This window comes from Dipodomys spectabilis, unplaced genomic scaffold, assembly GCF_019054845.1.
Source record: "Dipodomys spectabilis isolate Male_0828 unplaced genomic scaffold, ASM1905484v1 ptg000234l, whole genome shotgun sequence".
NCBI lineage: Eukaryota > Metazoa > Chordata > Mammalia > Rodentia > Heteromyidae > Dipodomys > Dipodomys spectabilis.
The window spans coordinates 1,306,688-1,331,452 of NW_024870911.1; the positions used below are offsets into that span (position 1 = coordinate 1,306,688).

The window sequence follows — 24,765 nt, forward strand, 5'->3', positions numbered from 1 at the left end:
AAATTCCTATAATGATGATAGAGTCTAAATATTCATAGGAGTTTATACAAGTTTAATCTGTAGGGAAATATAGTGAATATTAATACTGGAACATGAATATGGAAACTATAAAGCATCTATGTAAGAAATCATTAGGAATTTTGTTTGTGGGTAGCAAGACACTTCTTTGACCTAGCTGCATTTCATTGTATACAAATTTGCCCCAGAGAAGACTAAACTACTATTTGTAGTTTACTTAATAATGCACATATTGAAATATTTCAAGAGAAGCATATTAATTTCCCCAGTTTAACTTTTTTTTGGTTTTGGCCACCTGCTAAATTCAGTTACTATAGATAGAAAACATATGAGGGGAAATTGCATTTGTATTAAACATGTATAAACTTTTTTTCCTTGTCTTTATTACCTGAACAATGACTGAAACAGTTGTTTACAGGGGCTCTGGAACTTGGTAGGTAAAAAGGAATAACTGTACCTCCAAAAAACTGTATTGGTGGATATGTAAAGAAATGAGAAGGTGGTTAGATAAGTGTTAAAGCGCATACTAACATGTAAAATCTTAATGATAGATACAAAGGTGTAGAAGTCCTCTCAGTTTTGCTGTATTCTTTTCATAATATAATATGAGGGAAAAGAAGGATACCATATTTGGAAGTTTGAGTAAAGAACATATTAGCATTTTTTTACTTTTGTAGTTTTTAGGATATTGGGAGATGAAAAAGTGGTCGTTTTGAGGCAAGATGAGGATTGTTTTATGGTGTAACAAAGGCAGCCTTAGAAGAATTACCAGATTAAGTTTTGGTCTTAGAAGTAGTTTGGTTTGGTTGAGGCATAGAATAAAATACTGGAACATGAGTGTGCAAAACTAGAAAGCATTTGTACAAGATGACATTGGTGATTTTGTTTTTGAATAAGACAGTTTTTCCTCCAAATCAAAGGGAAGGAAGAGTGAATATATATGAACTTAATGTGAAAGAAATTATATCCATAGAGAATTGCCCTTGAGAATCAAGTTCAGTTTTCTTGATAATGTAAGAGTAGAGCTATTGAATGTTGCCATCTGTAGGATTTTTTTTTCCGCTAGGGCTGATTCTGGGGTTAAACTCAGAAGCCTCGGGCTTTTTTAACTTTTTTTTTTTTTTTTGCTTAGTGTTAGCACTCTACCACTTTAATCACATATCTAGCCTGGCTTTTTGCTTGTTAATTATAGAAAGGTCTCATGGACCTTTCTGCCCAGCCAGTAGGTGATTGACTTATAATAGGATTTTGGAACAGTGAGGTTTAATATTAGTGAGATCTTAAGAAAACTGGAGAAGATTTGGAGTTATTAAAGCAGTTGTGATAGGAATCCAAGCAAGACATTTATTTTTTTTAAAAAATCCAACTATATATTACTGGTACTATGTTACAATGAGATCATGGTGAATTCACAGTGGACCAAATCAACATAATTCCTTAATTTTCCTAGCATTGATTTATAGTATCACTGTAGGAACACAGACACATGGGATTATTTCTAAACATTGGCAGAATTTACAAGGAATTCTTAAATCATAAATGTATAATTGAAATAGACCAAGAGGCAGGTAAAGCCAGTGAATAGTGGACCAGAATAACAGGAATGAGTCCTGAATTAGGAATTCACAGAAAGGACGAAGAAAGGAGATTCATTTAAAGTTGGGTAAAACTAGTGGAGGATAGGACACAATTTTTTTGCTGAATTTCACAGTTGTGAGTTCTTACATGTGAAATATTTGAAAGTAGTGGCATCATCTTCCATCTTTCTGATCATATAAACCTTGAAACTACTTTTTCCTCTTAATCTGTCTCAACAAGAATGTTTTAATTGACTTTCCTCGTGAAAATAATGTAAAATACACAAAATGGCTAGTTAGATGATACTTGCAAGTACCCATTTCCTGGTGTTTATTTCATTGAACTTTACCTTTCTAAGGAATTACGCCATATTTCAATTAATACATTTGTAACCAGTTGCATAACAACCAACAAGTTTACTTATAGATGTATAGGCTAATTATAGCTACCACATATGAGGGAAACTATGCAGCCTTTTTCTCTTTGGACCTGACTCTGATTTTTTTCCCAGTCTTTCCATTTCTTTACAAATGGTACAATATCATTCTTCCTCATGGATGAGTGAAATACCACATTTTCTTGATCCATTTGCTCATTGAGGGGCATCTGGGCTAATTCCATATCTTATCCAAGATAGGTGAATTGTACTACAATGAATATGGTTATACTGGTGGCTTTACAGTAACCTAATCTTTTGGATAAATGCCCAGGAATGGAATTGCTGAGACATAGAATAGTTTTTTGTTTAATTTTTTGAGGAACCTCCACACTGGTTTTTAGAGTGGTTGGACAAGCTTACATTTCCACCAAGAGTGTATTAGAGTTCCCTTTTAGCCACATCCTCACATTTGTTATTGTTTGTTTTCTTGATTGACCATTCTAACTGATGAGGTGAGATTGAATTGCCTTGCTGTTTTGATTTGCATTTCTTTTAAGCCAGAGATGTTCCACATTTTTTCATGTGTCTGTAGACTGTTTTTATTATATCTTCTGAGAAGTCTCTTTAAAGTCATTAGTCCATTTATTAATTGGCTTGTTCTTTGATGGTTTAATTTTTTGAGTTCCGTGTATATTATAAATATTAGGTCTGATATAGAGCTGGCAAAAATATTCCCCATTCTATAGGCGTTTTTTTAGCTTATTGGCTATGTCCTTTGGCATACGGTAATTCCATTTATCAAGTTTTTCTTTGATTTTTTTGTACTTCTGTATCTTTATTTAAAAAGTTTCTACTTGTGCCCTAATGTTTCCCCTACTCATTCCTATAAAAATTTCATGGTTTCAGATATTACATTAAGGTCTCTGACTGAATTGATGCTGGTGCAAGGTAATATATAGGGGGTCTAGCTTCAGTGTTCTGCATGTGGAAATCAGTTTTGCCAGCACCATTGTTGAAGAGGCTGTTTTCTTCCAGCCTATGTTTTTGGCTCCCTTTTTGAATATTAGATGATTGTAGATCTTTGGGTTTGTTTCTGAGTTTTCTGTTCAATTTGTCCTCATGTCTCTGAGTAGCATTTTAATGAAATAATTTCTGTCAGTATTAGAGCGCTCTGATTTTTTTCACCTAGATGGAACCTCTATTTTACTCATATCTGAGCAATTCTGTTGTGCAGATTAAATTTAGGTTTCTGATCATAGTTTATACACACACACACACACACACACACACACACACACACACACACACACACACACACACACGTAAACTATATATCTACTTAATTCTCCCTAATCATCCTTGTTGTCCTTTATGATCCTTCAGTAATACAAAATACTGTCTGGTACACTGTTCCTGTCTTCCTTTTTTTAAACAGTTGTTTAACCCTTATCACTTCTTTATTCTTTAAAGCCTTGCCCCTATTTTCTGAGCTCCTACAAAGAAATAGGGCACTTGCCATCCTGTTTCCTGTATTTTTTAACAATCTGTATCTGTTATGAGTTGTCATATGTGTGCCCATCATGTAATAGCTGGCAATCATAGGTCTTCAATAATTATTGAAAAGATCTGAACAATACAGACAATGCTTGCTAAAAGGGTTAGTTGAAGTCAAGTAACTTTTTTCTTTTTGTCTTTTGAAAGATGTTTTCTGGAAGAGAAAGTTTATTGTGATCAAATAGAACTTTGAGATTTATCTACATGGCTTATTTATTTATTTATTTATTTAGCCTGTTCTCTTAAGTACTAACATGAAGTAGCAGTATAAAACATTTCATTGTACTAGTCATAACTATTCCATTGAACTTCTATACGTTGCTCTATTTTATAAAATTAGTATCTTTTACATCCTTTGCTGTTTTTGTTCTAGAATAATTGTTGTGTGAATCAAACTACTGCTTACCTAATATTTTTATCATTTTAAAGTCATGTGTACATAAAATTCTTAATAAGTTATTATTAAAATAAGAATACTGTTGCACTCTTGCAATTCCAGCATTCAGAATACCAACAATGAAGGAATACGTGTATACAGGTAAACTGTTAGCTTAGAGTCTTTGGGAATTTGAGAGTTTCTGCTATTTTTCTAGACGTTTTAAAATTATGAATAGGAGTTGGTTTATGTGGTTGCTTTTACAAAAACAAAAAGTAGGGTCTTGTGTGGTAAGCAGGCACTCTACCATTTTGCTTTAGTTACTTTTATGCTTTGGCCATCTCCTATTCATACCTCCCACATGGCTGCAACAACAGACAGGCACTTGCCACTGTGACTAGTTTTTATTGGTTAAGATAGGTCTAACATTTGGCGTAATCTGGCTTTAAACTACAGACCTCCAGATCTCAGTCTCCCCTAAGTGGCTGGTATTACAGGTGTTTGCTAATTCATCTGGTGTCGTTACCTGTATTGATCATCTCTATGTTTCAGAGAAAAAAAAATACCACTAGCATTTAGTTTCTATCTTTCAAGATTAGTTTTGATATTAGTTGATTTTAAATCAATACTGCACATTTTATGAGGTATACTTTCTAATAATTTTCTGACAATATCAGAAAAGTTATGGCCAAAAAATAACCAAGAAATAATCCTTATTTAGAGAACTGGAAAAGAATTTTTACAGCGCGCGCGTGCACACACACACACAAAGTTTTTTTTTTTTTTATTGTGAAAATACCGAACAGAGGGGTTACAATTACATGGGCAAAGTAATGAGTACATTTCTTATCAAGTATTGTTGCCTCCTCCTTTGTTTCCCCTTAACAAACTAAGTTCTTTACTCAGAAGATGTTACCTAAATTTTATATATTATTACTTTACATTCTATTAAAAATGTTGGTACAGAGACTGGGAAGGTGACTTGGTAGAGTGCTTGCCTTGCAAGCATGAGGCCCTGGGTTCACTTCCTCAGCACCACATAAACAGAAAAAGCCAGAAGTGGTGCTGTGGCTCAGGTGGTAGAGTGCTAGCCTTGAGCTGAAGAGATGAGGGACAGCTCCCAGGCCCAGAGTTCAAGCCCCAAGACTGACCAAAAAAAGGAAAAAAAAATGTTGGTACACTAAAATCTATAAAATGGAACAGAATAAAAGGTGACGACAAAATCAAGCTAGAAAGCCAAAAATGTACAAATGTGATTCCCAAGAAGGTATCACTTTAGCCACAATAATGTAAATAACTTTTACATTTGATCCTAAAGTTTTACAGGAATATTTGTAGAAATATCTATGAGATTTTTAAAAAGTGAAATTAGAATTTTTTAAAAAATGAATTCTTTCATGATAGTTCCTTTAATACCTGTGTTCATGTATTTTAAAGTTTTTAAGGTTTGACTTTTCCCCAGCTTTTCCATCCTTGGGAATCCCAAAGCCTTATATGGTCAAGACTTAGCTTTTAGACTTTCAGTAAAATGCAAGGCACCATTCCAAAAAAAAAAAAAAACTGGCTTTTACTTTACTTGGCTGCTTTTTATTACCACAGTAGCTAAATTGCTAAGAATCTTATGTGCGTTGGTAGTCTATTCTCCTAAGGGAAGGAATTCCTTTTGTGGCTCCAGTTTTTATGCTAGAATGCTAATGTTATTTTAACAGATGGTACATGGTGATGCTTATATAATTTGATTTTTAAAAATAAAGCTTAAAAGCAATTTAGGATATTTTATCAATAAACAACCAACACATGATAGGATAATACCTTCTTTCTGTTCTGATGAATGTGATTTTTTTTCCCAGTAATCATTAGTATCATCCAGTTGTACATTTAACCCAAAGCAGTTCTATATTTATAGAAAACTCTTAGTATCAATTTAGCATTTCCATTTAGGAAAAGAGAAACTTATTCTCCTATTTAACATAAGAATATTGTGAAAGATTTCATAACTTTTGATTTATACTCAGTCTCCTGTAGTCAGTCTATGATACGGAAGTATAATTTTGATAAGCTGATCAACAAATGACACAGAGTTGACAACTCAATTCTGAGTCCTACTAATGAAATTACATAACACCTCTTAGGTTCCTTTCATTCAGCATTTGATTACTGTCAAACTATAACACTGTGAGTATAATGGCAAATAAGGTAGGGTTTTACTCTTTATATAGCTCATAGTTCTGGAAGCCAAAGAAGAAGAAAAGAGAATATAGAAATAGCACATGAAGCTGGGTACCAGTGGTTCACTCCTGTAATCCTAGCTACTCAGTTGGCTGAGATCTGAGGATTGCAGTTCAAAGCCAGCTCAGGCAGAAAAGTCCCAGTGAGACTCTTCAATTAACCACTCAAAAACTGGAAGTGGCTCTGTGGTTCAAGTGATAGAGGGCTAGCCTTGAGCACACAGAGCTCAGGGACAGTATTCAGGCCCTGAGTTCAAGCCTCACAGCCAACCCCCACCAAAAGAAAAAAAATCAGACATAACACATGAGTAGATAGTGTTTAGCATGAATTAGGGCTGCTGTATTCGTGATAATATAGAAAATGGAAGAAGAGAATTGTTAATATAGTTGGGAAATAAAGGACTAAGGCATAAAAGGCTAACTTATAAAGGATTCTGTGAGGTCAGCCAGTACTTAGCAAATCCTTAGTACGTGTAGTTTTTGTCTTCCAGAAAAGTTATAGGAGGTAGTCCTAAACTACATAATTAATTTTGATAATCAAAAGGATTTGAAGTTTATCAGATTTTTTTTTTCTGGCAGTTGAACTTAACTATTTCCTCTTTCAACCTGTTGGTATTTTCTTTTTATGATGGTGCCTGTATTATTGTTTTACATTGTTACAAGAAAATATCTAAAGTTGGGTGCATTATAAAGAAAATTAATTTAGCTCACATTTGAAGATTGAAAGTTCACAATCAGGCAGCCCTATCATTTTAGCTCTGAGGAGAGCCTATTGGCCGTTGACATCATAATAGGAGTACAAGTAGAGGGAGAGATCACATGGCTAGACAAGAAGCCAAAGAGAGCAAGAGGAAAGACCACTCTTGGCCTTTTTAAACAACTTATTAACCACTGTTCTTTGAGAACTACCTTAATTTCTAACCTCCATCTAGATGCTGAATCTTAAAGGCTTTATATCTCCCACATCACTACACTAGAAACCAAGCCTCCTTCACATGTATGCTTTAAGTACACATTGAAACCATATCCAGACCATAACAGAACATAAAAATGTGCTTTTGAGGAGTTTTCAGTACTGGTTTTTGTTTCTTTTTTGTTTGGCAGAGAAAACGCTGCCTGTCACACTTGTTTTAGATAGTGGGAAAACTCTCACAAATGCAAATCTCATGTAATATATTGAGCCAACCATAGTAATAATTGAATGTGTAGATTAAGGATTCTTTACAAGTTTCTTAATTTGTATGCAGTAATACATAAAATCTGTTCAAAGTTTTTCTCCCAAAAGTTGAAGAATAGTGTAAAATGACCAAAGACTAATTATTCATTATCAGTATCTATTATTCATTATCAGTATCTGAAATTTAAAATTCACAGTGCAGTGTTCAACTTACTTTCCATATAAAAATATACTATTTTTTTTAAAGCAAAGCTTTAGAATTTGTGTTTATGTTTATGTCTGGTGTGCAGAGTTAATTGCAGGAAGCAGACAGTTTGTCAGCTTCAAACAAGACACACTATGCTTGATGCTAAAAATGAATAATTTTCAGTCAACATTGTCTTTCCATAACTAACCATCATTCAATTAGGAAACATCATTTAGAATTTCTCAAAAATTCTTTGGTGTACGTTTGTTAATTATGCATATACATTGTAGTCCCACACATGCAAGAGATGGATTTAGAGGCTGCAGTTCAAGGCCAGCCTGGTCAATATTTAGATTCTTTTAAAATTTATTATGAGTCTTTATTATTTAATATTTGTCGTTAAAGACTTTGGTTAATCAAATTATATTTTGTAACACTCTTTTCTACCTAGAATTTGCATGTGTACATTCTGTTGTGGGCTGAATGCTTGTGTGTCTTTCCTCTTACCTAAAAGTCCAGTGATAGGATTGGTGCCATAGCTTCCAGGTAGCAGACCCTTACCATATATTCAATCTGTCCATGCCTTTATCTTGGACTTCCCATACTCTGGAAATATGACATCATTTATGGCATTTTTTTCCTTCCTGTATGGTATGTTCATAGTTACTGAGTTAAACCAAAGTACAGAGTCTGATATTTGTTCAAGGAGTGGCAAGAAGGACTTAGACATAATATAGAATTGTATCAAAAAGTCTAGCACATTATACAAAGGGTACAAACCAGATAAAAATACAGTTGTGTGGGTGGATAGTTTCCTAATGTCTCTTGAGTTCCTCATGTGTGGATAGTCACTGTAGCTTACCTGAGGAAGTAAACTACTGAGAAGGAATGTTCACAATCTGAATTTTGTTGTCTTTTATATCTTTAGGCTGGTGGGAAAAGGAAAAGAGTAGTTTCCTCTTGTATGTTTCCTTGTAAGCTGTGCTTTTCTGTGATGTTCTCTATTACCTTATTTTTCCTAAAGTTGGCCTACAAATGTCCTCTCACAATAAATCTATTGCTTTTTTACAATTAACATATCTTTTTACGTATTTTATTATATAACCAAATATGTATATAAATATACATAAAGTAGTCTAATTTAATTTTTGACACATTGATTAAAAACATGTAATACTTATTCTTTTACAGAAATTAGTTTTTCCTGTTGAACATTAGTAAGTAGTTGTACAAAGGGTTATAATTGATGTCAGGTTATGAGTACAATGCTTCCAGATTTTTAAATTAAAAGACCTTGAACTTATTTCCAATGTTATGCCTGTCAGTTTTTTGTCGATTGTGGAGCTTGAACTTTGGACCCGAGCGCTGTCCCTCAGCTCTTGAGCTCAAGGCATGTACTCTACCCCTTGAGCTACAGCGCCACTTCCGGTTTTCTGGTGGTTTATTGGAGATAAGAGTTTCACGGACTTTCCTGCCTGGGCTGGCTTTAAACTATGATCCTCAGATCTCAGCCTCCTGAGTAGCTAGCATTACAGGTATGAGCCACCGGCGCCCAGCATGCCTGTCAGTTTTTAGTGAATATTTTTGTGCATGTCTTTCTGCACAAGTGTGGGTGTATCTGCCAGATAAACTCCCCAGAAAGAAGTCTCAATCCCAAAAGGTATATGAATTTAAACTTTTGACAAATAGGACCAAGTTGTTTGGGGTATTAATTTACCTTATACTGAAGCTGCCATCAAATTGGATAGCTTGTTGGTTAAGGACACAGATGTGAAAGCTAGAGAGTTGGATTTAAATCCCAATCTTAGCAGTTATTAGTTGTTAAATACTAGATATAATGTACTTAAAATGTTAGGTTGTTATGAGGATCAAATGAGTTAATATATGTGAATAAGTTAATAGGAGTAAAGTATAACTGTTGCCTGGAACATTCAGAAATTATATAGAACAGTTAGTGTTTATTTGGAAGAAACCTTCTGTGAAATCTGGCTTCCTAGTGTTTTTGCTAGGAAGAACTTAATATTCTTTTTCCTTGCATTTCCCCTTTGCTTCCATAGACCTATACTTCTATTTCTTTTTCTTATCGCCTACCTCTTTAGGCTATTGCTTCTTGTTTTTCCTTTGTTGTTTGCACAATTACCTAGATACTATTGCTTTCTGGACTATGACTTGGGCTTTTCTGATCACATTTTACATATCTACTTGTGTCTTGATGTTTATTCTTCTAGCTATTATGGACTAGTTTCTCAGGCTAGATTTTTATTTCCCCTCTTTTCCCCAAATCTAAATTAGTACTTCAGTTGAAAATCCATAACATTTACCTTCTTTTTGTTACTGTGTGTTACTGTGTGAGTTTTCTGAGGGTTTGGGGGATTTTTGTTTGTTTTGCCTGCTTGACTAAAGGTTGTGTAAGTACAGATATCTGGTCAATGTCTTTTACTGTTCTGTCAGCCAACACTGGCTGGCTATGGTAATAATCAAGATCTGTTGTTGAATTAGTGAGTACCTGATTTGTTGAACACTGAAAATTTTTTCTAGAAAAAAAATTATTTAAAATTGTGTGAACTGGTAGCTCATCCTATAATCCTAGCTACTAAGAAAGCTGAGATCTGAGGATCATGGTTCAAAGCAAGCCTAGCAAGAAAGCCCATGAGACTCTTACCTCCAGTTAACTACCCCAAAATGCCAGAGCTATGGCCCAAGTGGTAAAGCGCTAGTTAGCCTTGGGCATAAAAAAGCTCAGGGACAGTGAGTTCAAACCCCAGGCAGAGCTGGCACCAAAAATAAAAAGTACAAAAGATTGTGAATTTTTGCTTTGTTTTGGAAAGCTGTGAATTTTTTTATCTTTAGTATAGAGCAGTTTAAAAGATATATTTTAATTAACAATTTAGCGTGTATTCCAGACTCTTCATTAGACATATCAGTGGCAAGAACTGTATCATTATTATTTCTTCCTCTGAAACTAAAATTGGTTTTTTATTACTGTATCCATTTATTAGCCATTCTAGCTGAGTTTGTAGTCATAACTGTTGAAAATGAGAGTTAAGAAGGAAACTGCTACAGTGGCTTTCCTGTCCCTTAAGCTCAGACAGTAATAACACTTGACATACAATTTTTCCAATAAACTTTAACTCATCTCTAATCATATATTCATTCTTCCTTATTTTACATAAATTGCATAGTAAAATTTTCTACTTTTTGTGCATATTTTTTCTCCTAATTCAAGGTTGTCCATACTGAAGACAGGACTACATGATTGATTTAGTCCACTAAAAACTGTTCATTGAAATAACGTTGTAAAGCAGTTCTTTTTATGGAATTGTAATCTAGTTAGGAGTAAGACTGGAAATACAAGCGAGCATATCTCAGATAAAGTAACACAATTTTATGTACAAATTTGCACACTAGGTCATAAATGCCTGCTTATTAGGAAGTTAGCATTTGCTGGGTGCCGGTAGCTCACACCTGTAATCCTAACTACTCAGGAGGCTGAGATCTTAGGATCATGGTTCAAAGCCAGTCCGAGCAGGAAAGTCCGTGAGAGTCTTATCTCTGTGGCTCAAGTAGTAGAGCACTCGCCTTGAGCTGAAGAGCTGAGGGACAGTGCCCAGGCCCAGAGTTCAAGCCCCACGATGGACAAAAGCCCCAAGACTAAGAAAAAAAAAAAGGAGTTAGCATATTTTTATTTCAGTCCACGTGTATTTATTAGGTACTTGGTATATGCCAGGCATTGGTATAAAGGAAACAAGGAGAAAATACCCTCTAGTGCTAGTATTTATATCTTCCAAAGTACATAGCTTCTTGTGCTGTATATGATAGTTTATCAACAAAAAATATTACAAAATGATGCTGAAGGCCAATTTAGTTTATATTTCTAAGCATCTTAAACTCTGAAGAAAAAAAAAGCATTACTTTTTCTAAGCCCATAAATAAAAGTGTTTGCTTCTAAAAATCTCAAGTCCCACTTAGTACTTACTATTTTATTGGTCTTTATCAATAAAAGAAATGACAGAACTGTGTAAAAATGTTTATAGCTTCCGTTTTTTTATGTTTTTTATTTAACCATGTAATGCTTGTTTTTGAGTAGGACTTAAGTAACTTTCCCATACAAACTAATATATTTTTTAATCTCAAATGTTTTTGTCAGAATTTTTTATACTCTATCTACCATCTGTGGTTCAATTTTATGTCATCTCTGCCAGACAAATGTATTTTGTGTTTTCAAACCTATATCTGCCTTCTCTTTATCAGAAATAGTTCCTATAATTTCTTTAGTAGACATAAGCATGAACTTTTCCTTGTCTAAATGAGGAATTTCTATTTCTTAGTCAATTTGTTTAGTCTGTGTTTGGGTTTGTAATTCTAATCATGTCATTTAAATGTATGACAGTTTTAAAGGGTATGTTTTTATTTTTACATCTAGTTAGGAAGAGGAAAGTTGTTGAACTTTTCTTGATAACTAAGTATAGTATTCTTTCAAAGTTAAACATGCTTATTTACTTTTCAGTCTTTTAATGCAATACCAAATTGTTCATTGCTTAAAATAGGAATACTTCTTGGAATTCTTCATAGTCTTTCTTGTATAAATCGCATCTATAATTCCTTCTTTCAAATGTGCAGCATCAGTTTTCTTTCTTTTTTTTTTTTTTTTTCAGTTTTCTTTAAGATGGAACAAACTCATTGCCTGGCCAGGATCCATTTCAATTTTTCTGAATACACACTGTCTCTAGTTTATCTTCGTATTTCTTTACCTATAAATTGAGCTTTTATTCTCTTAAGAATGATAAAGAATTGTTTCTGTGAAGTAGAAATCCATTAATAGAATGCTTATATTCAAATTAATTTGTCTTTTGCCTGTCAATACTAACGGTCAGGCACCATTTCAACTATTGACTATAATATACTTTTTCCTAGAATCTGTAATTACATTTGCATACAACTACGTCTTTTCAGTTGCTTTACTCTTTTGCATCATAGATAATTTGTGTTAATGAATTTGTAAGCTTGTTTGAAGAATTTTCTTCGTGTATCTTCTAAAAGTTAATTATTCTCTTAGATACCAATTGGTAGGTGGAACATTTAATCTATTGCTGTGTATATTAATTCATATGCTTCAAAGGGTTCATTTGAATTGGTAAGTATTATTTTCTTCATTTTTCAAAGGAAACTGGCTCATAACATGAACACCTGACCAATAAGTCCTAGGCAATCTCACTCCAAAGTGAACTTTGTAATAGCACTTGTTTTGAATCCTTTTAATTTTGTGGTTGTGATTTTAGTTGTTGCACAGTTGACAAATACATTTATTTGGATGTTTTAAGAATGAAATTTTAATGATTTTTCAAGTTATATAGTTCAATCTCAAATCTGTCTTCAAGGTATGGACTCTTCCCTGCTCTGTGCATTTGTGTAGCACCTTTATCCAACACTTTGTTATCAGACTTCTCAATTGTTTTCTTACAGACCATGTGGAATAATAAAAGCAACACTTTTATGTATTTGAACTTGTTTCATGAATAAGTTTACAGCTCATTAACATTGTTACCCATACTTAGAATTAAAGGTTGAATTTTCATCACATAGCTGTTTATTATTGTTAATTGCTCTGGATATGCATTCATTAAAAATTTTTTTAAAAATAAGGTAAATCGTGTCTGGTTAGAATTTAGAAGTATCTTTGATTTGTTCTGTTTCTTTCCTTATATGGCTCAATAAACTGACCAAATTTAGTCAGATATTTTTAAGTCAGCAAGTCATGGGTCCCTTAATGTGCTGCATGTGCTAGCTTTTGATTATCTGAGCAACAATATTTTTATGGGAAAGCCTTGCCAGTTGCTTGCATGTGGTATATAAATGTTCAGGAGAACAGCTTGAATGATTTATGCCACAAATTTGAGATTCATTTATAATAAAAATTTGTGACAGTACTTTCTGTATTTATTTTAAAATATTTTTAAAATATTACATTTATGAACAAAAGAAGCAGATTGAATGTTTTTAACTTTCTTTTGCTGGTTTTTTAATGCTACATTGAGTTATAAACCTACAAATATTTATAATCATCAACATTTCACTTGTTATAAAATAGCTAATTCCAATATGCTGGGACTTTTTTTTTCCTAAAGTAAAGCATTTACTTACCTTCTTCAGAGGGAGAATCTTTAAAATTAATCTGTTTAATAAAAGTATTATTTAGTGTCAAAAGATTACTCATGGCAAGTAAGATTTTATTTTGGAACTTGCCTTTATTTATCTCTACCATATCTACTTGGTGTCTTTCCATACTGGGATCTACTTGGTGTCTTTCCATACTGGGAAGTGGCTTTCACTTGTTTTTACTGAAGTCAGGAATAGAGTTTCCTTTAGGAATTTGGAATTCCTGAGTTCTCAAAATAACCAATGCACATCTTAATAATTATACTTAAATTCCTTTCACTTTAATTATCTCTTTATGTATTTGTTTTCTGTACTTTTACTTTGAAATATGATACCTGAGTAGGGTTGCCCTTTCAGTTATTACCATTATAAATTTTATTATATATTTTTTGCTTCCTTACACTGTTAGTGGAAATTCAAATCTTGGTAGTGTTAAATTGTTTAAAAAAGAGAAAAAGGGGTCCAGTTAATAAATGAAAATTACTGGTGTATCTTTAATAAATTTTTCTTTGATTACTGTGGAATAATGGATTAGCTATTATCATTACAGTGATTTTAGGGAAGCTAGGATGCTTTCAGTGGGAAAATGTGCAACACAGTCAGGGGAACTCTACTTATTTTTATCCGCTTCAGCAATGGAATTGCAACTTGGAGTATTTGTGAAAATTTAGCTGCCTTATATAGTCCTCTGAAAGAGACAGACATGATCCATGAGAGAAGTAAAGTTTGTTTTTCTAGAGGTAACATTTGCAAAAGGTCTTTTCAAAGATAAATGTGCCACAGATTTTTTATTTTTTTTCCTATAAGTACTGTTTTTATACAGTGTAATTGTTCATCTTCAAATTCTTTATTTGCACAAGAGGATCAAGCTGTTAAAAAATTAGAGAAATTAAAATTCTATTTGTAGCTCTCTGTTGATTGGATGAAATGCCATATATCTGTTTTCTAAGAAGAATATATAGATAGCAGTTTAATATTAATTTACTGTATCTTAACTAGTCACCTTCCTTTTTGTTTTTTTAACTGTTTTTTCTAATTCTCCATATTCTTTCCTTGAATGATTTCTGCTGTTGATTAGTTTGAGTCTTCCCTCTTTATGATACTTATTTGATCATATTCTCTGCTCAAAAATTGTTTTCAAACATCTTTGAAATTCTGAAATACTTTTACTCTCCACTAATGACAAATTGAGCCTAATGCTGATGGATCATATTATATCCTTTTGTAAAGAACCCATGATTTATATAATCATATCCACGTAACACATTAAGATACTGTTTCAAAGCATGTGGGAATTTAAAGCATTGAGGAAAAAAAAAGAGTAGATTTACTCAGTCTCTTAAGGAAAATGGAGTATTGTGCTTATAAATAGCTCTAATATTTTTAAGTTACTATGAATCATTAAGTCACTCAAATACCATTTAATAAACTAGACAATGCAATAGAGTTTTGTGGTTTTTTTCTTTTCTTTGTTGCAATATATAACTTTGGTTCTTAAATCTCTTTAATCTTTCCTCCTTTAATCACTACCTCATGAAAAACAAGAGGTTTTTTTCTTAAGCAATATACACTTAAAGTTGATATTTGTATTTATTATCTGATGTGTAAGGTATGTTCTGAGAACTTTCCAGCCATGCTTTCAAGGTGCTTATAACTTGTTACAAAGGAACATCAATAAAATAGACAATTTTGGTAATATTTGAATTTCTAACTTCCCTCAACTTGAAATACAAATAAAGACATAAAAGCCCAAAATTATTTATATTACTTGTCCATAGCCACAAAACTTGTAGTAAGCTAAAATAACCTGGAGGCAAAAGTTATAATTCTTTCTTAATGTTTTTGTTTTATGTATATAGTGCATTGTTGATAGAAACTTTGTGATTTTCTTTCTTAGGGAAATGTTATTTAAAGCTTTTTTTTTCCTTTGGCTTTTGTGGTAGGTAAAACAAAATTAGTTCTACTTGTACAACAAATACCTACTAAGTGGGTAGGATGTATTATATTCTCTTGTGAATAGCCTGTTAATACATGAAAACTATGTTGATGTACTAGGAGCATATGTAGGAATTCAGAAGGCTAAGTGTGAAAAGAGCTTTTTTTTGGAATCAGGCATTTTGTGTTAGAATCCTGGGTCTGTCATTTTCCTGCTATTTGATTTCTTCAGGCTCTGAATTTTTGTTTTCCCCTACATCCATTTACTGTGTACCTACCATATGCTAAACATTGTTCAGGGATTGTACTGGGATTATGGCACAATTACTGCCTTTTTTATGTCTGGTATGCCAGGAGTCAAGTAAATAGATGGTAAACAACTTTGCGTGTGTGTGTGTGTGTGTGTGTGTGTGTGTGTGTGTGTGTGTGTGTGTGTGTGTGTGTGTGTGTGTGTGTTCTGGAACTTGAATTCAGGATCTGGCCAATAGCACCCTACTATTCATTATATCTTATTAGTAAGCCCCAAGCTACTTTTTCTTAGATTGAAAACTTTGCGTGTGTGTGTGTGTGTGTGTGTGTGTGTGTGTGTGTGTGTGTGTGTGTGTGTGTGTGTGTTCTGGAACTTGAATTCAGGATCTGGCCAATAGCACCCTACTATTCATTATATCTTATTAGTAAGCCCCAAGCTACTTTTTCTTAGATTGAAATAGTCCTTCGGCTCTTTTGTATTTGATCCTTCAATGATGCTCTTATTTCTTTTTTTTTTGGGGGGGGGGGTTATTGTGAAAATACTGTACAGAGGAGGTAGAGTTACACGGACAAGATAATAAGTACATTTCTTATCAAGCATTGTAGCCTCCTCCGTTGTTTGCCCTTCCCATCCTCCCCACGGCTCCCCACCCAGTCGTCTCCCCCCCCCCCACCACCAAAGTTGTAAAGTTTGTTTTTTCAACATAATGACTGTACATCTCATTGTTGCAATGGGTCCACCTGCATCCCTATTTAAACGATTTGTTTTTTCCCTTCCCCTCCACAAATTATACCAACATCAAATACAGTGAAAGCAGGGGTTATAAAGTGGGGGGAGGGACATACAAAACAACAAAGAAATAATCTTATAAATGTGTTAGAAACAATTGCATGAAAGAAAACAAACATTAGAATACATATCTTAGGGCTCATTTCCCTAACATCAACTTATCTGACCTTTTCTGCCTGACTCAGACATATACTAGTTATTGTTAATAAGGGAAACCATGGGACCTATGTTTCTTTGGGCCTGGCTTACTTCACTTAATATAATTTTTTCCAAGTCTTTCCATTTCCTAACAATGATGCTCTTATTTTTGCCCTCATTTGTTGTTGTTGATGACTTTTCATCCCTGAAGAAAGTTTATTTTTCTGAATGTAAAACAGAAGCTTTAATGGTTAAAAACTGGTAAGTTTCTGTTTTTATTTTGTTTTCTAATGTTGAGACCATCTCTCCTTTCCAATTGCTGGGATTACAGATGTATGCTATATTGACCTAATTTTTTTTCTTTCAACTTACATTTCTTTAAAAATATTTTTCTGTCTGTGTTAAAGCACAAGTTTTATGCCTGTTTTAAAAGGATAGGTTTATGAAAACAGTTTTCTATCTGTACTTTTTAAATGACATACTCGTCTTTATTCTCAGTAACTACATGGATTTTTTTTCTTTTGCCAAGGTGTACTGAGTAGTGGAGTTTGAACTCAGACCCTGCTGTACCACTTCAGCCACATCCGTAGCCCTATTTTGCTTTTAGTGCTTTTTTCAAGTAGGGGTTTTGTATAATTTGAATACTATATTTAGGATTACAATCTTGCTGTCCAGGACTAGGACTTCTGTGTAGTTGGGATTGCAGAAGTGCATAATTAGCCAGGTACTGGTGGCTCACACCTGTATCCTGCCTATTCAGGAGCCTGAGATCTGAGGATTGTGGTTCAAAGCCAGCCAAGGCAGAAAAGTGAGCTGAGACTCTTACCCCCAATTAACCACCAGAAAGCCAGAAGTAGAACTGAGGCTCAAAATGGTAGAACATGCTAGCCTTGAGCAAAAGAACTCAGAGATGGCACCCTGGCCCTGAGTTCATGCCCCACTACCAACCATATTGGCATATTTCTTGCTAACTTTTTGTTTATCTTAGCCTGGAACCAGGTTTTTCCTGACCTTTCTTTCCCAAGTATCTACGATTATGATCATGTACCATCACTGCCAGTTTCTTCCTGGATTCTTAATAAGCTTGATTTTTAAAAGCAAGGATCTTTTGACACTGAACTAAGAGAATGTAAATCAATGTGTACTCATTAGTTGTATTAGAATCACTTTTAAAACATTAGAAAAGGATAGTCTTCAGCCCTAGTATGTGTAGGTTATATATTTACATAGATAAGAAACAAGCTTATTCGCTTGTTTTTTGTTGTTGTTGTTTCCTGTCAGTCATGGGGCTTGAACTCTGGGCCTTGGCGCTGTTCCTGACTGAGCTCTTCAGCTCAAGGCTAGCGCTCTGCCTCTTGAGCCACAGCACCACTTTATTTTATTGGAGATAAGAGTCATTGCTGCCTGGGCTGGTTTTGAACCGTGATCCTTCAATCTCAGCCTCTTGACTAGCTAGTATTACATTTGTGAGCCACTAGCACCAGCTAGATGATTAGCTTTTTTGACCTGTTTTTGCCCAAATTGGATAAAAAGCAACTTGCCCTTTTAGACAAACCCTGATAGTGTATATCAGTTGGGAAGCTGTAAGGCTCTTTGAGTAGATTTCAACCCACCTTTTTAACTCCCATAAAACAAATGCTTTGCATTTCTCATAGATTCTTAGGTAAGGGTCATATATAGGAATTTTATCTGATTAAATTCTATTCTATAACAATAATGAATAGTACCAAATCTAGCAATCCTCCCAAGAGAATACATCTGAAATTACACTCTTATTTCATTGGATATGTATGATCCAGTTGTATTCCTAAAAATGCATTAGTAAATAGTAAATTAGTAAAAGTAAATAGTTCCATTGTGGAGTTTGTCTTTTGTTTGGAGTTTCCCCATTCACCTAGCTATTGAGGATCAAATCCAGGGCCCTGTGCTTGCTAGACAAATACTTTACCACTGGATTACATCCTCAGCCTTAAAGAACAGATTTTTAAATTAAAACGTTAGGATTCATATGTAAATAGCCATAGTATAATGTTAAGTATCGGCTTACTTGTGAGATCCAAATGTTGATATTACTAATATTACTAATTGGATAAGATAATATTTATAGTAGATCTTGAAGGATGGTGGGAGGGGGAACATTTATATCTGCTTAATTTGGTGAAAATGGGTAAAAGTACCTAAACTGAAAGTGGTTAAAATTTTTAAATATTTATTTATAAGTAATTTTCTCCATGTCAGGTCCTGTTATACATGTTTTATATCTCAGGCACTGGGTGAGATAGATGAATAAATAGATAAAGATAAAATAGATAAATAAAAATACTAATGGATGCTTTTGTTCTGTCAGTTATGGGGTCTTAACTCAGGGCCTGACCAGCTGTCCCTGAACTCTTTTGCTCAAGGCTACTGCTCTTACCATTCTGAGCCACAGTACCACTTCCAGATACTGGTGTTTTTAATGTGATAGAGTAATAACAATTACTTTAAAAGGTGGAAGGGCTCAAATGGTAGAGCACCTGCCTAGCAAGTGTGAGGTCCTTTAGTTCAACTGCCAGTACAAGAAATATTTGGGCAAATGGATAGACAGGCATTATCTTTTTTTTTTTTTAATGATTTTTATTGTGAAAATACTGTACAGAGGCGTTAACAGTTACATGAGCAAGATAATGAGTACATTTCTTATCAAGAATTGTTGCCTCCTCCTTTGTTTTTCCCCTACCATCCCTTCTCTCCCACCTCCACAACTATACTCTCCAGTCACACCCCACACCCCCTCCCCTGCCTAAATTGTAAAGTTCGTTTTTCAATATAGTCTTGTACATCTCGTTACAGTTGGTCAACCTGTATCCCTATGTAAGCATTTTGCTTTTTCCTTTCCTCTCCCCAAATTATACTGACATCAAATATAGTGAAAACTGGGGTTATACCATGGAGGAGAAACATACAAAGCAACAACAACAACAAAAAAATCACATGGTACCTTATAAATACGTTAGAAACAATAACAAGAAAGAAAAAACCACCTGTGTGTCTATCTTGGGGTTCATTTCACTTAACTTCTTTTTTTTTTTTTCTCTCTTTTTTGGTCAGTCGTGGGGCTTGAACTCTGGGCTTGGATGCTGTCCCTGCGCTCTTCAGCGCAAGGATGGTGTTCTACTGCTTGAACCACAGCACCACTTCCAGTTTTCTAGTGGTTTATTGGAGATAAGAGTCTCATGGAGTTTCCTGCCCGGGCTGGCTTTGAACCGCTATCCTCAGATCTCAGCCTCCTGAGTAGCTAGAATTTGAGGTGTGAGCCACCAGGCCTGACACACTTCATTTTATCTGGTCATATGTACATAGCTTTTGACCTTTTCTATTTCCCAGACATATACTAGTTATTGCAAATAAGGGTAACTATGGAACCTATGTTTCTTTGGGCCTGGCTTACTTCACTTAATACAATTTTTTCCAAGTCTTTCTTTTCCTAACAAATGAGGCGATGTCATTCTTTCTGATGGAGGCATAGAATTCCATTTTACACACACACACACACACACACAACTTTCTTGATCCATTCATCTACTGAGGGGCATCTGGGTTGGTTCCCTATCTTAGCTATGGTAAATAATGCTCAGATAAACATAGTTGTGCTGGTAGCTTTAGTGTGGTCTTGTTTGTGATCATTTGGTAAATGCCCAAAAGTGGCATTGCTGGGTCATAGGGAGCTCTATGTGGAGTCTTTTGAGGAACCTCCATACTGCTTTCCAAAGTGGTTGAACAAGTTTACACTCCCACCAACAATGCAGTAGAGTTCCCTTCTGGCCACATCCCCTCCAGCATCTGTTATTATTAGAGTTCTTGATTATAGCCATTCTCACTGGGGTGAGGTGAAATCTCAATGTTGTTTTGATTTGCATTTTTTATGGCTAGAGAAGTTGAGCATTTCTTTATGTGTCTGCTGGCCATTCTTATTTCCTCTTCAGAGAAGACTCTCTTTAAATCTTTAGCCTACTTATTTATGGGGCAGTTGTTTCTTTGAGGATTTCTTGTTGGGGATTTAATTTTTTGAGTTCCAAATATATTTTAGATATGAGACCTGTAAGGTATATTAAATAAGGAGGTTTCATTAGGTAGCCAATGAGGAGAACATCACGCTCTATTCAGGCAGGAAAAGAAGTTTATTTACCAAACTGCTGCAGGCAACCATGCATGGTGGAGAAGCATGACTGTAAAGGAAAGGAGGTGGGAAATTGGGCAACCCCTCTTGGGCCAGGACTTATCTAGACCAGGGACAGGAGGAGGTGTGGCCACACTGGATCTGGATGTGATCTCAGGGTCTAGGACCCTCCTGAGGTCAGATGGGAGGCACATGACCTGAGGGGTGGCCCAGGATGTCACCTAGCAGGAGGGAAAGATGACTATTTCCAGGTCTGCCAGTTACCTAGTTAACAGATACTGGGCAGAAACTTAGCCAAGAGGGAGGGAGGTGTCCCTGTTCAGACCTTACAAGACCCCTAACCGTTGTATAGCTAGTGAAGATCTTCTCCCAATCTGTGGGCTTTCTATTGATCTTGCTAGCTATGTCCTTGGCCATGCAGAAGCTCTGCAGTTTCATGCAATCCCATTTGTCCAACCTTTCTTTGATTTGTTGTGTTTCTGGGTCTCTGTTAAAAAAATTTCAGCCTGTTCCAAGGAGACCTAGGGTTTCTCCTATTTTGTCCTGTAATGTTTTCAGGGTGTCTTCTTTGACTCTGAGGTCTTTGATCCATTTGGAGTTGATTCTGGTGCAGGGTGATATATAAGGATCTAGCTTTAGTTTTCTACAGGTGATTAACCAATTTTGCCAACAGCATTTACTGAAGAGGCTGGACAGGCATTCTTAATAGGATAGCAAGAACAAAAGCCCTGAAATACCTTGTCAAAGAATAGAATCTATCATACTGCTTAGCACAAAGCAAATATTTTTTTTAATTCCTTACTGTAAGACTATTGTTTATAAAATGTTGTACTTTCAAGTATTGAAAATTGAAATGAGCTGTAATTTCTAAAGGTTGTATATACTAATAATATGTAGTCTTACAGGTTATAACTGAGCAATTAACATATTTACTGACTTAAAATAACAATTTTTCTATAGTACCTAGAACATTTTTTAAGTCAAAATGGCTAATTTAGTCTAGAAAGCTTGATTTCTCAGTTGGTAACATGCACTGTGAATTGCATATTGTATGTATTGGTGTTAGTTGCTTTTCTTAAAGTGACATTCATTTTTCTCATTTTCAAGAAAATTTCAGTCAGGAGTCAAAAGTTATACTCTAGTTTCTCATTGAAGTAAAATTAATTTAGTGGAAAACTGGCTAGTATAATTTCCAATTCAGTTGCACAGAATCTTTTCTAAAGACAACTTTCGTTTTCTGGATAAGTGCTCTAATGTGTATTTTTATCTTATTACATAATTTTATTAAAAAGGCATGTATTTAAGAGTCAAGATTCTGGCTACTCAAGAAGGCTAAGACTGGGAAGATAATACTTTAAAACCAGTGTAGCAGAAAAGTCGGAGAGATTTCATCTAGCTAATCAGCATAATACAGGGCTAGAGTCCTCGTTCAAGAATAATATAGGGATAGTCCCAGCTGTGAACTAGCAAGCTGAGCAAGTGAGAGGCTCCTGAGTGCACATACCAGGACTAGCAGAGGGAAGAGGGAAATAGTATACTGTGAGTGCATATTGGTCAATACAGTGACTTTATTGAAGTGATTGCTTTTGTTTGTTGCTTCTGCCTTGATTGACACATGCAATTTTATCACTGTTGGTTTTGCGAAGAAAAAGGTGAAAATAACATCTTAGTGTTATTTTGAAATAGCTTTATTTCCTCTCTGAAAGGATCTTGCACCCATACTCAACTACATATTATGAATTATTGCTATTGTTGGCATATAATTATAATATTTTGATTATTTTCATTTTAATGTATTTTTGTTTTTGTAATTGTGTTGCCATAAAAAGTAGTCATGTAGTAGTACTGTTGTATATGTATCAAAGAAAAGACTTTGGTCTTACAACATAATAGCTGAAGATTTACAGAAATTGTATATATTATAAAATCTATTAAGTAAGAATTTTATTATTTGGACTGTTGATACAAATATTTTACAGTTATGCTTCATGTTTTGTTTTTAGGCTTGCATTGATGACAATGTTGACATGGTCAAGTTTTTGGTAGAAAATGGAGCAAATATTAATCAGCCTGATAATGAAGGCTGGATACCGCTACATGCAGCTGCTTCCTGTGGATATCTCGATATTGCAGAGTAAGCCAGTTCTGTATTTTAGTTTTATTCTATTGCCAGCTTGTCAGTGCCTCTGTTTTCTCATCCATAATATTAAAAATGACATTCACTGTATTAACTTGTATGTTCTTTGTTAAAATACATTGACTGTACTGTGTTGCTAAGTTCCCTTCTGTTTTTACCAGTTGAGTTGGATTGTGAGCTTTCCAAATGTTAGTTGTATGTATTCTCAGCCTTTTTAATGCTTGTCAGCATTACAAAATACAGTTGGATATTTCCAAACAAATGAATTTTTTTTTCCTTGTGCTATAATAAGTTGAATACTTTGGAAAGATCCAAAGGCAAGGATTACTAAAAGTTTAATTGGTATTTAATTATATGTGGATGAGACAACTGAAAGACTAGAAGGAAAAAAAAAATCCAGTATTATATATGCTTCCCTTTAGACATTTCAGTCTTAGATAAAGAACTATGATTCTGTTTGCATAAGAAAAGCAGCATGTATTTCTAGACATTTGGAGACATGATCCAAGGAAAGAGTCTGTTCTTCACTAAAGAATGGGTAAATTAATGTCTTTTATGTTGAAGTAAATGTGTTTACATATATGTATTATGTTTTATGATTCCCAATATTTTCTTCATTTTTTGGGGTCAGTTATGGGGCTTGAAGTCAAGGGCTTGTACACTGTCACTGAGCTTTTGTGTTCAAAGGTAGTGTTCTCCCACTCTGAGCCACAGTGCCACTTCTGGTTTTGGAGTGGTTAATTGGAGGTAAGAGTCTCATGGGGATTCTTCTGCTCAGACTGACTTTAAACTGTGATCCTGAGATCTCAGCCTCCTTGAGTAGCTAGGATTACAGGTGTGAGTGCCCAGATAGTGTCCAGCTAATGATTCCCTATTTGAATCAGCCTTTTGGTTAAGCAAGCAAACTAGTCTTGACCACAATTGAATAAATTCATGAATAAGCTTCTTAGGAACTATAGTTTTATAGAGAGAAAGCATTAGAATATGGAGAGAGATGTTGCATGAAACTATTATATGTGATACATGTGTATTGTATAATATATATAATATAATATGTATATAATATATATAATCCTAGCAACACTGAAGACAATGGGAGAATAATGACTGACTGAGGCTGGCCCTGAAAAAGACAAAGGCTCTATCCAGAAAAATAACTTAAAGCAAAAAGGGATGTAAGGATTGCTCAAGTGGTAGATTACAAGAGGTCCTGAATTCAAACTCCTGTAACACCAAAAAAAAGTTAGTGTGCGGCAACAGACATTTAGATTCACTCACTGCTGTGGGCAAGAATAGAGAAAAAAGTAGAAAAATCTAATAACTGAACCTTGAATGTTTTCTTTAAGAAAAGAATTTACTTCTTCTTGTTTTGGTTTTTACTTTTACAAATGGCAAGCTAGATTTGCAGTCTGACCTCTTATATCTGTCTTGGTTTGAGAACTAGAGTTTAAGTACTCTTGTTAGTCAGGTACTCTACCATTTGAGCCACACCCAGAGCCTTGCCCAATTTAATAGACTTCTTTCACAAGTGTTAGCTTCAATTTTGTTATTGGTATAATTAATTTTAGAGTAATTATGGAATTATGATTTTAAGATGTTGGAAATGGAGCTAGAGAGAAGTTAGAGCAGCTGGAAATCTCAAGACCTAAAGAAGGACACTGGTGTAGTCTCTTCCCTTTTCTTTTAACCTCCTATAGCCATGTA

The 24,765-nt window shown here is 34.5% G+C and overlaps 1 protein-coding gene across 3 annotated transcripts in view; it reads left to right on the forward strand.

Moving 5' to 3' along the window:
• Ppp1r12a (protein phosphatase 1 regulatory subunit 12A) overlaps positions 1–24,765 on the forward strand; it is a 108,790-nt gene that overhangs the window by 27,235 nt on the left and 56,790 nt on the right. For all 3 annotated transcript variants that reach the window (XM_042699169.1, XM_042699171.1, XM_042699170.1), the window contains exon 2: positions 22,928–23,058. In XM_042699169.1, coding sequence (XP_042555103.1) covers positions 22,928–23,058 — 131 coding nt within the window. The remainder of the gene's footprint in view (positions 1–22,927; positions 23,059–24,765) is intronic.